Source organism: Eumetopias jubatus, unplaced genomic scaffold, assembly GCF_037043125.1.
Source record: "Eumetopias jubatus isolate StellerSeaLion01/CBP00866 unplaced genomic scaffold, mEumJub1_p1.0 scaffold_1, whole genome shotgun sequence".
Taxonomy (NCBI): domain Eukaryota; kingdom Metazoa; phylum Chordata; class Mammalia; order Carnivora; family Otariidae; genus Eumetopias; species Eumetopias jubatus.
In genome coordinates this window covers 144,267,516-144,285,897 of record NW_028274807.1, presented here as the reverse complement: position 1 = coordinate 144,285,897, position 18,382 = coordinate 144,267,516, and the positions used below count along the sequence as shown (strand labels likewise).

Below are 18,382 nucleotides of genomic sequence, written 5' to 3'. Positions count from 1 at the left end.
TTAAAAATATTAACTAAGTTAAAAATAAAAACACAACTTATTAAAATTTGTGGGATACAGAAATAGCAGTGCTTACAGGGAAATTTACAGCACTGAAAGCATATATATTAAAAAAGAAAGATCTTAATCAGTAACCTAAGTTTCTACCTTAGGAAACTAGAAAAAAAAAAAAAAGGACAATTTAAATCCAAAGGAAGTAGAAGAAAAAGGAATTACAATGGAAATAAAAAAACTGAAAAGAGAGGGAAAAAAAATCAATGAAACCAAAGACTTGTTCTTTGAAAGATCAACAAAATCAATAAGCCTCTAGACAAAGAAAAAAAAAGAGGACATAAATTACTACTAGAAATAAAAGAAGTGATGTCACTACAGATCCCACACACAGTTTATTAAAAGGATAGTAAAGGAATACTAGGAACAATCTAATGCCCACAAATTTGATAACCTAAATGAAATGGACCAATTCCTTGAAAGAGAAATCTGCCAAAACTCGCACAAAGAGACAATCTAACAATCTAAATAAGCCTGCATCTATTAAAGAAATTCACCCCGTAATTAATAACCTTCCAAAATAGAAAGCACCAGGCCAAAGTGGGTTCAATGGTGAATTCTACCAAACATTTAAGGAAGAAATTATACCAATTCTCTATAATCTTTCAGAAAATATAAGTGAAGGGAATACTTTCCTAACTCATTCTATGAGACTAGTATTATCCTAATATCAAAACCAGGCAAAAACATTACAAGAAAACTACAGACCAATATGTATCATAAATACAGATGTAAAAATCCTCAACAGAATAAAAGAAATCAAACCCAACAATGTATCATAAGAATTATATGCCATGACCAAGTGAGATTTATCTCTGGTATGAAAAGCTGGTTCAACATTTGAAAATTAATTAATGTATCACATCAAAAAAAGGGAGGGAAATTACCAATAGATACAGAAAAAAATCTGACACAATCCATCCATTCATGATAAAAATCTATCAGCAAGCTAATAATAGAGTGGAACTTCCTCAAGTTGATAAATATCTACCAAAAATCTGCAGCTAACATCATACTTAATGTTGAGAAGCTCAAAGCTTTCCCACTAAGCTGAAGAACAAGGCAAGGATGTTCCCTCTCACCACTTCTTTTGACCATTGTACTGTAAGTAGTAGCTAATGCAAAAAGACAGTAACAGGTATACAGATTGGGAAGAAATAACTTGGAAACAGCAAAATAATGCTAGTTTTGCAACAGAATTCAAAATCCCAAGTCATTAAATCACATTTCAACTTTCCTAAGTATTTTTGGCCCCTTTCCCCACTCAAAAAGAAACAAATCACTAGATGGCTTTTTGATAACCTCTTCTTTGGAGCTATGACATATAAAGTAAGGATATATTATCATCATCTGTAAAACAGGCATAACAGGATTGCTGAAAACGATCATATACACATGGGGGGTCAGGGGTGAGGGAGAGCGTGCACAGCAGCAGTACATGACATTTTTAAATGTTATTCATTATTAAGTTTACTATGAACAGTAAAAGATCCCTGTATGGAACTATAATTGATAAAGGACAAATGTGTACAACTTACAGCATTTCCACACAAAGTTCATGAGTATTAAATGGAAGCAAAACATTGTTACTTACCCACAAGTAGTATGTGAACTGAAGTGCAAAAATAGCAATGCCTTCATTATCAAAGGAGCCAGCTACTGACCGAGAAATGTAACCTGGTACAATAGCAATAAAACAAGCAGCTAAAAGTCCTGCTCCTTGGTTCCAAAGTTCTCTGGTAAGCAGGAAAGTAGATATAGATGTAAGGCCGCTAAAAGTCGGTGCAAGGAACACACATACATCTCTTATATGAACTGTTATGTTCAACGTATTTAAAATCCAATGGATAAGGCCAGCTGTTATCATCAACCCTGGGTAAACCTAGGAAGATAAAAATGGAAAATTTGATTACATATAAAATAAGGTAGCTCAAAACACTAACATGAGTTCTTTTATTATTACACAGTTTTTTATAGTAAGCTTGAGAATAAGATCTCAAAACAGTTTGCCTTCTTCACCACATTCCTATACTACAAAATTAAATGTTCTTTTATATTCGATACAAAGGAAAACCTCATATATGAAGCAATAGATATTTAAATAAAGATAAGATAGAATGAATCATTAAAAATGAAAATGTTTAGAAATGAAAAACGGTAGGCAACTTTCTTATTAATTCTACTATTTTTTCACTATAAAACAGGGTCCTAGTCTAACTTACTCTTAAGTTTAGGGTTTTAACATGCTCCAACTTTGCCCACACTTTTATGTATATAAGGGAATGAGAAAAAAAGGGAAGATAAGAAAAATTATGTGCAATATTATGTAAGTATCTTCCCTCCCTTCAAAGCCAAGATATGGAATGTAAACAACTCTAGCTAGGGACAAAAAACCTAGTCAGCTGATGAATTCAAAGAAATGTTTTGGGACTCTTGGAAGGTTGAATATTTTTACACCACTTAAGGTATTTAAGGATAGAAGAGAGTAATAACAATAAACTAGAAGAAGCCAGTTAACAGTTATACTCCTTACCCTCATCCTGAAAGAGGAAGATGAGAAAAATAAGTAGGATATTATTTTTGAGCTATTCACAGGTGATTGAAATGTGTAATTACATTTTCATCCTTATCTAAATCCTAAAAGATTCTTTCCTTTCTCCATCACAGAAACTACAAAAAAAAGTTATAAATTTCCTTTCCTAGCAATACTATTTAAAACTGTAAGGTCCCTATGGTCTTTATCCCTTTCCCTTGCTTTTTCTCCCTCATACTTATCACCATTTCACATACTTTTTATGTTACTTGCTTTATTACCTATTAACTCAACACCCTCACAAGAATATAAGATCTGGAAGAGCAGGAAAATTTTCCTCAGCACCCAGAACAATGATTGGCACAAAATGGATGCACAATACCTGTTGAGTTGCATGGAAGGAGGATGGAATTAAAGGGTGTAAAGTGTGGCAATCATCACAATTAATTTAATTTAATTAACATTAAAATTTTGTTCCTTTTCACATATAATACCAGGTTCCAGTGTATGATTTTGACAGTCATATTCAAAGAAAATGAAAATAAATCCAAATACCTCTAAAGGTAGTCAATACATCCACGATAATATGGCAGACTAAACTGACACAAAATATAGCCAAAACACATACAACTATAGGATCAAAGGACCTTAAAAACCAGCCAACCAAAAAACCTGCCTAACAGCAACAAAAAAACATATTTAAGCTCAAAAGAAAGAGAACTCTCCAAAAATAAAGAGGGAATTCAAAGTAGGTACTGAGGCCAAGGGAGCCCAAAAGAGGAAAAAAACACTCCAGGCCGATATACACCTTAGGGACTGACCGTTGGTAGGATTTTTGCTCAATACAGGGATCAGAAAAATGCCTAATTCCCGGCACAAATCCAGGGCCTGTTTATGAAACTAGACAAGTTATACCCATCCACCAAGGGAAGCAGTAAGGAACTTAATGCCTTACTTCCAAAGCTTTGAATAGAAACAAAATGAGAAATAAACTCATTCAATACATTTGTGAATATGGGTTCCACATTTGTAACAACTTCAGGTGTGAGAAACTTCAAGCTAAGAAATAACCTCTGAAAACTGTCCTAGAACCAGTGAAACCCCTATGGGCTGTAGTGAAAGCAAATGAGAAAGATTATTATAGAAATGGTCCTAAATACTAGGGACACCAGGAGTCTCAGAAGACAAACCTCCAGTATGCATTCAAAATAAAAAGTTATAAACACACCCAGAAACAAACTGTAGTCATCAAATATTACAATAAGGTACATAACAGAATTAGTACCATGAAGTGCAGATAATAGCCATCTATCACATCTCTTACCACTCAATACCTTCCTAATTTGCCCTGAAGACCATGACTCCTCTCCTTCTACCTCTGTTTACATCAAGAATAAGGAAATGCCTCAGATTAGAAACAACACCTTACTATCAGGGAGAACACATTCTTTCCAAACAGAGAGGGAACATTTAAAAATGTGGGCTATATGCTAGGCCACAAATCAAGTCTCAATAAATTTCAAAGGACTGAAATTACAGAATCTGCTCTCTAACCATAATATAAAGCAAAAAAAGATAACTAGGAAGTCCTCTTACGTTTAAAAGTTAAATACAATTCTAAATAACCCATGAAGCAGCAGGAATGATAATGGGAATTGAAATAAATTTCAACTTGAATGAAAATAAAAGTACTATGTATCAAAACTTAGGCATTATAAATGTAGCAAAAACAGTGATTTGTGGGAATTTATAGCTTTAAAATAAATACATTAATAACAAAGAACAGTTAATGAGCAAACTATATCAAGAAGTCAGAAAAACATCAAAATAAACTCAAAAAAATGGGAGAAAGGAAATAAATTGAAATACAATAAAAGACAAACACATAATAATCAACAAAGTCAGTTTCTTTGGGTTAAGAGATCTAATAAAATTGATAAACCTCCGACAAAATATCAAGAAAAAAATAAGACTAAACATATATTTCCCCAAAGATATCTATCTTGCACTTTCTCTTCAACATTCTCCTTACATTCCAGACCATAAAAATATTTCCCTTATGTCACATTCTGAATATAATCGCTCTCTATGAGCTATATGATCAGTACTCAATTACCTGAAATAATTTACGGCAGCTTTAGGACCTAAAAATTAAAATTATCTGGGGACGCCTGGGTGGCTAAGTCGGTTAAATGTCTGACTCTTGATTTCAGCTCAGGTCATGGTCTCTGGGTTGTGACATTGCGCCCCACGTTGGGCTCTGCACTGGGCATGGAGACTGCTTAAGATTCTCTCTTCCCCCTTTCCCTCTGCTGCCTCCACCCCCCAAAATAAATAAATAAAATTATCTGATTCTCTTAAATTTGTATTTTCTTCCAAAAAATATTTTTTCAATGAAGTTGCTATAGAACAAAACCACAAATAACCTGAACTTAAGATGTACTATGACAAGAAATGTCCCCTCCCAGCCTTCACTTGTCAGAAATAATGGCTAGTGTGAGATAACCCAACCAAGTGCAAGGAAAGGAGTGGGGGAACAGAATGGAATGTCCAAAAGAGATTTAGTATATTAAATACTAATCAGTCACAGAAAACTGTATTAGTTAACTATACAAAGGTTTCAAGAATCTCCATCACCTTCGCAACTAATGATTTACTCAAATAGCTATAAAAACTTTATGATTAACATAACTACTATGATTAACAAATAACTGCAGATATACTTACAGTACCACCTACTATTCTTCCTAGTGGATACCATGCTCTTTCATCAAACCAATTTAAAAATTCATAGAACCCATGAGATGCAAGATGATGTGTTGATCTATAGTTAAACCTAGAGAAAAGAGGAAAAAAGGAAATGTTATAAAAGTTTGCTTAGTAGAAGGAAATAGCCCTATCTATTATAAATGTAAATATCTTTATATTTAACTGTATGGCTACATACATAATTCTTTCATAGAAATTGACATTATTCTCCAAGGAATAGGCTTATATCACTTATCTAAAACCAAAAACAAAGACCCGCCCCCCAAAAAAACCATGCCTACAAAATTAATAATGCTCAAATTAACATTTGGCCATTGTTAGCGTACAGGATGCGGTACACAACTATGCATTTGAACAAAAAACAGTGAGGGAACACAGAATTCACCACATGGTCCAAGTCAATGACTCTCAAAAGATTAAGAACCACTAACAAAAGACAGCATCAAAATGAAAGGAGCACACTTGACATGATCGCCTCCAATCCTACAACCTTAAAAATTACAGGAATAAAGAATAAATTATAATAGCACTAAAACCATAAGAGAACAAACTACAAATAAACTATAAGAGCACTGTGAAACAAGAATATGACCTTCAGGAATGAGAAATTTAATCAATGGAAGACAAAAGACAAATGAGAAGAAATGCACTGCAGCATTTTCAGATAAATTTCATCAAAAACAAAAATAAGCACACCCCCAAACCAAACACTGGAGAAAAGTGAACACGAAAGTTATGCAACAAAAACAAATGGAAGAATACCATAGGAAGCAGAAATACGACTATCTGCAGAGACTAAGACAAGCCACAGCACCTGAAAGGATGTAACAACTGTAAATATATACACACTCAACATCAGAGTACCTAAATATATTAAGCAAATGTAGCAGATCCAAAAGCAGAAAGAGACAGCAATGCAGTAATATTAGAGGACTTCAATACCTACTTTCAATACTGGAGAGATCATACAAAAAGAGTATCAATAAGGTGATATTGGACTTGAACCACACTTCAAACCAAACGGATCTAACAGATTAATACAGAACATTACATCTGACAGTGGCAGAACACATACTATTCTCAGGCACACACAGAATTTCTCCAGAACATATATGTTAGGCCACAAAACAAGTCTTAACGAATTTAAGAAGACTGAAATTATATCAAGTATCTTTTTCAACCACCATGGTAGGACTCTAGAAATCAAAAAAGTGGAAAATTCACAAACATGTGGAAATTGAAAATACAGTCCTGAACAATCAATAGGCCAAAGGAGAAATAAAAAGGACAATAAAAAATATCTTGAGACAAACACAAATGGAAATGCAACATAGTAAAACTTGCAGAATGTATCAAAAGCAGGTTTAAGAGGGAAGTTTAGAGCAACAAATATCTACATTAATATAAAACCAGATCTCAAACAACCTAACTTTACACTTCAAGGAACTAGAAAAAGAACAACCTAACTTTACACTTCAAGGAACTAGAAAAAGAATAAACTACTGGGGCGCCTGGGTGGCTCAGTTGTTAAACATCGGCCTTCGGCTCAGGTCTTGATCCTGGGATCCTGGGATCAAGCCCCGCATCGGGCTCCCTGCTCAGCGGGAAGCCTGCTTCTCCCTCTCCCACTCCCCCTGCTTGTGTTCCCTCTCTCGCTGTGTCTCTATCAGATAAATAAATAAAATATTAAAAAAAAAAGAATAAACTATTCCCAAAGTTAGCAGAAGAAAGGAAATAACAAAGATCAGAGCAAAGATAAATGAAATAGAGACTAGAAACATAAAAGAAAGATCAACAAAACTAAGAGTTTTTCCTCTAAGATCAGGAACAAGACAAGCACTCTTCCACTTCTATTTAACACAAAACTAAAGTCCTAGCCAGAGTAATTAGGCAAGAAAAAGAAATAAAAGGCATCCAAGCTGAGAAAGAAGAAGCAAAACTGTTTGCAGAGAACACAATCTTATATACAGAAAAACCTAAAGACTCTGCCAAATAACTGTCAGAACTAATAAAGAGGATTCAGTAAAGGTGCAGGTTACAAAATCATCATTCAAAACTCAGTTGCATTTCTATGCACTAACTGTGAAATACCTCAAAGAGAAATTAAGAAAACAATCCCATTTATAGTAGTATTAAAGTCAATAAAATACTTAGGAATAAATTTAACCAAAGTAAAACACCTGTTCACTGAAACTATAAGATGATGAAAGACACAAGTAAATGGAAAGATATTCCATGTTCTTGGACTGAACCATTAATATTGTTAAAATGTTCACAGTGCCCAAAGCAATCTATAAATTCGATGCAATCTCTATAAAAATTACATTTTTCACAGAAATTAAAAAAAAAAATCCAAAAATATATACGGAACCACAAAAGACTTTGAATATCCAAAGCAATCTTGACAAAGAAGAAGGTGGTATCACAAAGGTGGAGGAATCATACTTCCTGACTTCAAACTCTATTACAAAGCAACAGTAATTGAGACAGTATGGTACTGGCATTAAAAAAAAAAAAAAAAAAAGAAAGAAAGAAAAAAAAGAAATAGACCACTGGAACAGAATACAGGGCCAAGAAATAAACCTACACACATGGAGTCAACTAATCTTTGACAAGGGTGCTAAGAACAGTAACAGGGAAAGAATAGTCTCTTCAATAATGGTTTTGGAAAAACTGGATATTATATGTGAAAGAATAAAAGTGGACCCTTATCTTACACCATACAAAAAAATTAACTCAAAATGCATTATAGACTTACATGTAATACCTGAAACCATAAAACTCTAAAACAAACAAACAAAAAACAGAAAAAGTTCCCTGACATGGCCTTTGGCAATGATTGGGAGGGGGAGGGCACCAAAAACAAGCAACACAAGCAACAAAATTGAGACTGTATCAAACCAAAAAGTTTGTGCAAACAAAGAAAAAAACAATATGAAAAGGCAATCTATGGAAAGAGAGTAATATCTAAAATATAAAAGGAACCCATGCCACTCAATAACAATAAAAACCTCCCCAAATCAAAAATCTGATTTAAAAATGGAGCCAAACAGACATTTTTCCAAAGATATACATATGATCAACAGGTATATGAAAAGGTGCTCAACATCACTACCCATCAGGGAAATGCAAACCAAAACCACAATGAGATACACCTCACACCTATTAGGATGGCTATCATCAAAAAGATAAGAGGTAACAAATGTCAAGGGTTTGAGAAAAGGAAACCTTGTAAAGGGATGGTGGGAATATAAATTAGTGTATTCATTACGGAAAACAGTATGGAGGCTCCTCAAGAAATTAAATGGAACCACCAGCAACCCCATTCCTGAGTATATACCCTAAAGAAGAAATCAGTATCTGAAAGAGATCCCTGCACTCCCACGTTCATTGTAGCATTTTTCCTAATAGTGGAGATATGGAAACAACCTAAATGTCTGTCAATGGATGAATGGAAAAAGAAAATGTAAATATATATAATGGAATCTTATTCTGCCACAAAGCAGAAGGAAATCTTGTCACTTGGTTTGTAACAACATGGATGAAACTAGAGGGTATTATGCTATGAAAAAATAAGCCAGACAGAGAGAAAAATACTATCACTCATAAGTGGACTACTAAAAAAAAAAAAAAAAAAAGTTTACCTCAGTAGAATGGTGATTGCTAGGGGATGTGGGAATGGACAAACGGGGAGATGATCAAAAGGTACAAACTTTCAGTTATAACATGAATAAATTCTAAGGATTTAATGTACAACATGGTGACTATAGTTAGTAATAATATACTATATACTTGAAATTTGTTGAGTAGATCTTCAGGGCCCTCACCCAAGCAATGCATATGTTTATTAAATTGATTGTGGTAATTATTTCACAATGTAGGGCTATCAAATCATCAAGCGGTACATTTTATACAATTTCGTCAATTTTATTTCAATAAAGCTGGAAAAAGTATTATGAAAAAAATTAAGAAATCTAAAGATAAATCCAGAAGTTTTTACATTTCTCTTAACTGGGAAAAAGAAACCGCATACACACCTCAATAAATTTCAGAACACTAAGGATTACTACAAGTCTCCAGATTTTTACCCCACATCTCCACGCCTCTTCCTGCTTTCTGTACGGACAGCCTCCTTTACCCTCTTATTAACTCACTCTAACTCTCCCCCAAGACATGTCAGTTACACCTGGGTCTCTTCAGTAATACCAGCATGCCCAACAATTTACCAATCCTTTCTCCCTGCCTACATCAGTTTTTTTGTTTGAGTTTGGTTTTGTCTTTGAATGTCACAAAGGCATCTCAAACTCAATATCCAACTAAACTCATGATCAGACTCCTCCAAACATACATAATATACACTCTGTCTGCTTTTAGGGTGTTCTACCACCTAAGTTAAAGACAAAAATTTAGATGTCATCCTTGATAGTTCCTTCCCTCTCACATCCTATACACAGATCATAATCAAGTTGTCATTTTACTTAAGTATCGCTGAAATTTGTCCACTATAACTGATATCACAAAAATACAAAAGATCATAACAGACTACTATGAACAAGTATACACCAACAAACTGGACAATCTGTCCACTCTTTTCTTACCCTGATACTAGTACTCTAATCCAAGCTATCATCTTAACTAGACTATAGTGGTAGTCTCCAATTCATCTCCCTAGATCCATTTTGCCTAGCTCCTAAATTTCCAATCTGTATACATCTCAACAAAGAAAATCTTTTCAAAATGCAAATGTGATCATATTGCAACCTTCTGCTAAACTATTCAAAGGCTTCCTCTCTTAAAAGTAAAAAAAAAAATTTTAAGGGAAGGAACCTCCACTTAACATAAAGCCACACACACTCTAGCTCTTACATAACACTACAGTCTCATTTCATACCTTACTGTCTCTCTACTTCCCATACACAGTAGCCCCCCTTATCTGTGAGGGATAGATTCCAAGACCCCCCCAGTGATTACCTGAAACTGCAGAGAGTATGGAACCCTATATATATTACATTTTGTCATATACATACCTAAGATGATAAAGTTTAACTTATAAATTAGGCACAGTTAGAGATTAATAATAAAATAGAATTATAACAATATACTATAATAAAAGTAATGTGAATGTGGTCTCTCAAAATATCTTATTGTGTGGTACCACTCCTTCTTCTTATAATGATTTGAGATGATAAACTGCCTATGCGAGGAGATAAAGTGAGGTGAATGATGTAGGCATTGTGAAGTAGCATTAGGCTAGTGCTGACCTTCTGACAGGAGGATCATCTGCAGTTGACCGGTTAACTGAAACCACAGAAAGTGAAATCACATATTAAGGGGGGGCGGAATTACTGTACCATCTTTCAGTTCTCCAGACTTACTTTATTCCTTCCTAAGATCTTCAGACTGCTAATTCCCTCTCCCTGGATCACTAGTATCTCCCTCTTCTTAGCCTAAATAACTCATCCTTCAAACTTCAGCACATTTCTAGGGATGCTATTCTGAAATGGTTCAGTGTACTTTTCTTCCTAGCACTTGCCACAGATCTAATTTCACATTAGTTCACTTAATATTTACCTCACTAGATAAATACTCCCACTAGGATACCACTGTGCCTCCAACATCTGGTGCAGCACGTAACACATAGTAGCCCTCAAATATGTTAAATGAATAATGGATTTCAAAAATGTTTTTCAGTGGGGGTGAGATACAATCAAGCTATCTTGATAGGTACCTAATGCCAATTTTAAATGGTATCCCCAAATTAAAGACAAAGACAGATTTAACTATACTTCTGAGATCCAAGCCTGAAGGTATAATTATAAAAGTCAGAATAAACAAGAAAGCTCATTAAGATTCTATTGAAAATCTAGTCAAGGTACCTAAAAACTAAACATAAACGTAAGTAGAAGGTGTTTAGTCCAATTTTATCCCAAAGATCAAGTTTCTCCTGGTATGCAAGACTCCCAGAACTCCTTTATGGATTCTTACACATACATTCTCTTTGATTTTCAGTTAACTTCCTCCTGCCTGAATTGTCATTTGCTTTTGTATCCATTTCCTGGCTCAGGTTCCAACCCATCACTATGAATGTTCTTCTGAATGCCCTTACAGCTTTCATCTTTTACCTCCTGGAAGTGAAACAACAGGACTATAAAAGGCAGTACACTCATTTCACAGGGCACTTTCAGTGTTAGTCACTAGTTTTTTTAGACCCATAATATGGTACTCCACTCTCATCCTTCCCCCACACAACATACCACTCAACTAATCAAAGCCCAGTGTGATAGCTAAATTAGCTATGACTATGGGGATAAGTAAATAAAAAGTGGACACTCTATCCAAGAGTTCTTGTTGCTTAGTAATATTACCAACACAGAATTACCAAAGTTAATTCTTGCCAACAATGGTAACTGTTTGAAATTTCCATGAGAACTCCTGAGGTTGAATACTTTTCACATATTTACTGGTCATTAAAATTTCCTCTTGGGTAGAGTGTGTGTTGAAATACTTCGCACACTTTTTTTTCTAGGTGATTTAAGTAAGTTTTTTTATAAGCTGTAAGCTTCTTTCCATGGCTTCTCTTTTCACTTGCAATGGTATTTAAAAGAATAGAAATTCTTTTTTTTTTTAAGATTTTATTTATTTGACAGAGAGAGAGAGCACAAGTAGGGGGAGCAGCAGGTAGAGGAGAGGGAGAAGCAGGCTCCCCAGTGAGGAGGGAGCCCGATGCGGGGCTCGGTCCCAGGACCCTGGGATCATGACCTGAGCCAAAGGCAGCTGCTGTACCAAATGAGCCATCCAGGCACCCCAAAAGAATAGAAATTCTTGACATAAACCTAATTTACCAACTTTCTGCTATAGGGTTAGTGCTTTACTCCTGGTTAACAATAAAGTCCTTCCCTACCCCAAAGTCATAAGGATTTTGTTTTATTTTCTTCTTCGTGATAATTTCAACTTACTTATTTAGGTCTCTACTACACCTGGAATGGGTTATTTCACATGGTATGAAATAAGGATTCAATTTTATTTTTATTTTCTCCTTATAAATAATCATTCCACCATCATTTGTCAAAACAACTACCTCTTCACTGCTCTACAGTTGCACCTCCATCATATATTAAGGGTTCATTAATGTGCAAATCTGTTTTTGGATTCTTTTTTGTTCAGGTGGTCTTTATGTCTATCCTTGCATCAATAACATGTAAGCTTCATTACTGGAGCTTTAAATTGTATCTTGATACCTGGTAGAACTTTTTTTTCTAACTGTGTTTTTTATTTTGTCCTTTTGCATTTCTATATAAATTTTAAAATAAGCCTGTCAATTCCACCAAAAAAAGAAAAAAAAGTGAGGTGTTGACTAAAAGTCCATTAACTCCACACAACAGTTTGGGGAGAATTAACATCTTTACAATACTGACTCATCAAACCTATTAATATAGTTTACCTCCTTCATTTAAATCTTCTTTAATGTCACTCCAGAAAATATATAACTTAACCTTAGAGGTCTTGCACATCTTTGCTTAGATTTATTCCTATCTTTAATGGTATCTTCATTTAATTTTTTAAAAATTCTGTTTGACATTGACATGAAATCTCTTGATATTTTTACATTGATTTTGTAACCAGAAACCTTGCAAATGCTTATTAATTCTAATAATTTATCACTACATTCCTTCAGACTTTAAATGTGAAAATCAATAAACTTCCCTGTGACTGTTAAAAACAAATAGATGTGTCAAAGACAACTTGACAAACTTTAGGTTTTGAAAGCCCTGTTATAAGAGGTAATAGGTTTGTTTCCATTTTGTTCTATCCAATCAGCCCCTACAACTGACAATCTTTTCAATTAGCAGAAAAATAAAATACTAATTTCATTCAAAGTAAACAAACTGAAATAGTTAAAATATACAGTATGAAATTCCAAAATGGAATAAGCTACTGCATTTCAAACTTTAAAGGCATGGAAACTTTATTCAAATAAAATCTTTATGAAAAATAAAGGAAAAAGTATACTTTTCAATAGTAATTTAAGTTAAAATTTATAATTACTTATAAAGTCAATCAGTAAAAACAATTAGATGCTTTCAATGAACACAGAATCTTACATTTGAGGCTACATATCATAGTTGCAAAGATGTTAACCATGTCATCTATTTCAGTATTTTGGTTCACAAAACTGATACCTATCAGTCAAAATTTTTACAAGCATGAATCATTTTTAAAATAGTTTTCCTTGTTGTTAAAGATATTGTCCAATTGAGTGATGCAGAAGTTTGTTTGGAGCCCAACAGAAAATTCTGATTCAAGACTGAATAACTACATAATTGTATTTCTCATTGTGCATGTGTATGTATATACACATACATATAAATTGTATTTATAAGAATTGAACCAGTAGGCAAATCTAAATTTATAAAATATCGTGACACTGTGTTGCCAATTCAGTTGTTAGAATAGTTTGATTATTTTATGTGAATTCCCAGGACACCTCTTTGGAGTATTAAAAACCCAATCCAACCTAAACAGATATTTTTCCAAAGAAGACATACAAATGACAACAGGTATATGAAAAGATGTTCAACATCACTAACTACTAGGGAAATGCAAATCAAAACCATGAGATATCACCTCACACCTGTTAGAATGACTTATTTTTAAAAAGACAAGAAATGACAAGTATTGGCGAGGATGTGGAGAAAAGGGCACCTTTGTGCACACTATTATAGGGATGGTGTGGCCACTATGGAAAACAGTATGGAGGTTACTCAAAAGACTAAAAAAGAACTACTCTTTGATCCAGCAATTCCACTTTTGGGTATTTATCTGCAGGAAACAAAATCACCATCTCAAAAAGATATCTGCACCCCCCATGTTCAGCTAAGACACGGAGACAATTTTGTCATCAATAATGAATAAAGAAAATATAGTTTGTACACACACGCACACAAATATTATTCAGCCATTAAAAAGAAGAAAATACTGCCATTTGTGATAACAAGGATCCACCCAGAAGGTATTATGCTAAGTAAAATAAGACCGAGAAAGACAAATACTGTATGATTTCACTTACATACATGTAGAATCTAAAAAAAACCCCTCATAATTAGAGAGAAGACTGGTAGTTGCCAGAGGTAGGGGATGGGGGAGGGTGAAATGGGTGAAGATGGTCAAAAGGTACAAACTTCCAGTTATATGATAAATAAGTCCTGGGATGTAATGTACAGCCTGATAACTACAGTTAACAATACTGTACTGTATATCTGGAAGTTGCTAGGAGAGATCTTAAAAAGTTCTCATCACAAAAAAAAAAAAATCTGTAAGTGTGGTGATGGATGTTAACTAAATTTACTGTGGTAATTCAAATAATTATGCTGTACACCTAAAACTAACAGATTGTTATATGTTAAATGATCTCAATTTTTTAAAAAAAAGAACCCAGGGGGGAAAAGTTAATAACTTAGGAGAAAAAACAAACATCCTAATCCAAACAAATATAAAAAGCATTTGGATTGACAACACAACTACTCTTGATTCTATTATAGTAAATAACTGAAAAATAAATATATCTATCAACTTTTAGTTTTACCTTCTTGTGTAATTTTAGCATGGTCATTCTCAGGTCTTTGTTCCATCTACACAGAAACCCACTACAGCCATACATTTTACTTCATGCAATCCTCTCAAACCTGAAATTCACTCTTGAAGAACCTTCTTTAACATTCCATCCTGTCCTCCCCAGTCCACTTTCACTTGTGCCTTGAAAACATCATGCTGGAACCTCTACCCTAGTTCACCTTATAATGAAATATCTTTTCTTAGTGATTTTTGTATCCTTGGAGGTATCTCATAGTTCCTGGTACTTCACTCATGAGGCTCAACTAATGTTTAGTTAATTCTCTTTTTTTGGCACAGCAATAATTAGAACACTGACTTATTTTGTCTTCTATTCCTCTCTTCATTAAACTCAAGCAATTGTGTGCACAAAAGCAGTCTTCAATTTTAGCATGTCCAGTTTACATATTAAAAAATTTTTAAGTAGCTGGAGTGTTACAGACAAAAGGACCATCAAGTGGTAACTGTTGAAGCTGGGTGATATATACCTGGAAGTTCATTATAGTATTAGATCTACTTCTGTGTATGTTTGAAATTGTCCATGATACTGTGTGTGTGTATACATATAGTTTACATATACACACATAGGTATGTATTTAATTGTAATAAAATTTATATACAGATAGACACATTATTTACATAATTATACAAGGAACACTTTATTATTATATATTATTCTTTATTCCTATTTTCTTACTTTTCATTGTTTCCTATAGATATAGGGAAAGGCAATTATGTGTCTTTGAATAGTCACACAATACATATATATGTAAACTTTATTATCACAGTATATGCCGGATATTTATAATATCACACACACACTCTCATATATCCAGATTATAGTTTTCCCCAAGTAAAACTAGGTAAACAGACTGAAAAATGATGTATTAAAGGTTAGAAATCACCAAAAAAATGGAATAAAAGAAACACAAGTGGTAAAATAACATCTATCTTAAAATAGCCCGAGAACACTATCAGATTTTACATATATCTTTTCTTTTATTAATATTGTCAAGGAACTTTCAGTATTTTAACTTCAATAAAATACTTTGCTTTGAAACAAGTATGACAAAAGATGATAACTATTAAGTACAGATGGTAGCTACATGAGGTTCATTATGGTTCTATCTACTTTTGGTTTATGTAACATTTTCATGAAAGTTTTTTTAAAAAAATAATGAATGCCTCTCCCAAATTCTCTCAACCCAATCTCTAGAGCCATTCTGCAATTCCAATGTGCGGAAACATGACTTTATTAAGACAGACAAAATAATTTTCATATGGACATTCTTACTTTCTGAAAAGAGCATACCGATAATTCCACTACTTCCCAGTAACAAGCAAACTGACAGTTTCAACATATAAGAAAAAAATGGGGATGAAAGAGTACAATGTGATTTTTAAATGTGATATAGAAAGAGCAACAGCCATATTACAAATTAAAAGAAGTCTTAAGAGATCCACTTTTATGCAGAAGCTAAGATATATTAATTTTGTTTTCACCTGCAATGGATATTAGACCTAAGTGTCCTTTGGCTATTCAAAGTCACTGCATTTTATAACTGCCTTTCCCTGTATCTACAGGAAACAATGAAAAGAAAATAGGAATAAAGAACTTACTTCTGGAAGCCAGGCACCTGTTTTGTTTTTTTAATCCTTGCAAATCCCATAGTTTATTATTTCTTCACCACAACAAACCCTTCAGAAGTTAAGAAAAGTTTATGTACTTGATTTAGGGAGAAAAGACTAACTCCTAAAGTAGCAACATGAGATTAAATGATGGAATCTTATTCATGAAAAAAAGGTTGTACTTCTTGGGTTCTAGTAGAGATATTACTATAATGCTGTATTCAAAACATTACAGCTTAAAAAGAATTTTACAAGCTGGTTTAAGGTTTATCCGGCATATACTGTATTGTTTTCTTATGAAAACAAAAACTAAATTCCATCCCATTTGTAAACTGGTACTAACTACCTTTATGAACAAGAAGAAAAAGCCATTAACAGCTGCCTCTGCATTTTCCTTCTATAAATCTTTTTGGAGATGTAACCACTTGTACATTTGATTTTGGATTTATTTCATCTAAATGAATTACCTAATGTACACGCAAAACAATAAAAACAAAAACAGAATCTCATGATTATGAAGCAACATACCACAATATACCCTTAATCTTAAAGAGGGTTAAAAAAAAATTATGCCTCAGCCCTAAAATTAACCTACAGCTTTTCTACTTTGGAGAAGAAACCTTTGTGGAGGGGCAGCGGAAAGGAGAAGAAACAACAGAAACCTCTGAGGTGGGAAAGGGTTTTGTATGTTTAACATTTCCAATTCTCTACAAAAATATGGCAGTGTGTCAGAAAAAAATATTAACATAATTGGAAAATGCCTAAGAATAAATTAAGGGGAAAAACAGTCAGTATATTGTTACCCTTAATGCTATGACCAACCTCAAGGCACCTAATACTTACCCTGTGACTAGCTTTTGAAACGTAATATATGGTATGTGTAGAATTTGAACTGGAAAAGCTAAGAAATAAAAGCTTCACTTAATTTATAGGAGGAAATAAAAGACAAAGTTCTAGCCTAAAGACAGCAGTTAAAGGCAGCACTGAAAGTAAAACACAAGTTTTCCAAGGGCCAGTTCTGTCCTTCTTTTCCCTAAATCATGTTCCTTCTCTAAAACTATCTACCAAATGCATACAAATAATTAAATCTTTAAAGTTTGCTATTTGACATTTCTGGAGAAGGGAGGTGAGGGCAGGCGATGTTGCTGTTTATAACACAGACATTAAACTGATTGTCTCAAATAAGTGCCTGCTATAATAATTCCTACCTTTTTCCTATATAGATACAAGATTGATACACTTTTAAATAAACACAGTAAAAATGTCAGAACTTTAGAAACCAGGACTTATAGAATAGATTCAAACTAGAAGTAACCAGTATAAATACAGAGGCGACAAGAGACAAACATGTTCCACCTCCCAAGTGTTCAGTCCACAAATCTAATTTTCTTAAGACAACACAAGTCTAGTTTAACTCGGCCTTTGCAAATAAAATCTTAAGAAACAGAAGAAATCAATCAGAAACAGAAAGGAGGAAAGAAACAAAAGAGAGGCAAGTGGCTTTGATCAATGAGGGTGCTAAAGAACAACAAATACAAGTAGCAAATGAGGGAAGGAAGGGAGGGATATAGAGCAAAAGGAGAGTGAGGTGGTGGAGTACTATACCAAGTATTACCACATCTCAACACAGTCCCATTAGGACAGAAGCCTTGAATCACCCTAGTGGTTTAATTTGCCTTGAGATAAGAAACCAGATTCACTAAACTTAAGTTTCTATCAAAAATAAGGATACACGGACTCCAAGTGAGAGCTCAGGGTTGTCCTCTATGGATAGATAACATCTCAATTTGA

The 18,382-nt window shown here is 33.8% G+C and overlaps 1 protein-coding gene across 1 annotated transcript in view; it reads right to left on the bottom strand.

The window, feature by feature from the left end:
• The window catches only part of STT3B (STT3 oligosaccharyltransferase complex catalytic subunit B), a 107,926-nt gene that overhangs the window by 59,691 nt on the left and 29,853 nt on the right, over positions 1-18,382 (bottom strand). The window contains exons 2-3 of the mRNA XM_028107048.2: positions 5,312-5,420; positions 1,646-1,933 (exon numbers count right to left, since the gene is read on the bottom strand). Coding sequence (XP_027962849.1) covers positions 1,646-1,933; positions 5,312-5,420 — 397 coding nt within the window. The remainder of the gene's footprint in view (positions 1-1,645; positions 1,934-5,311; positions 5,421-18,382) is intronic.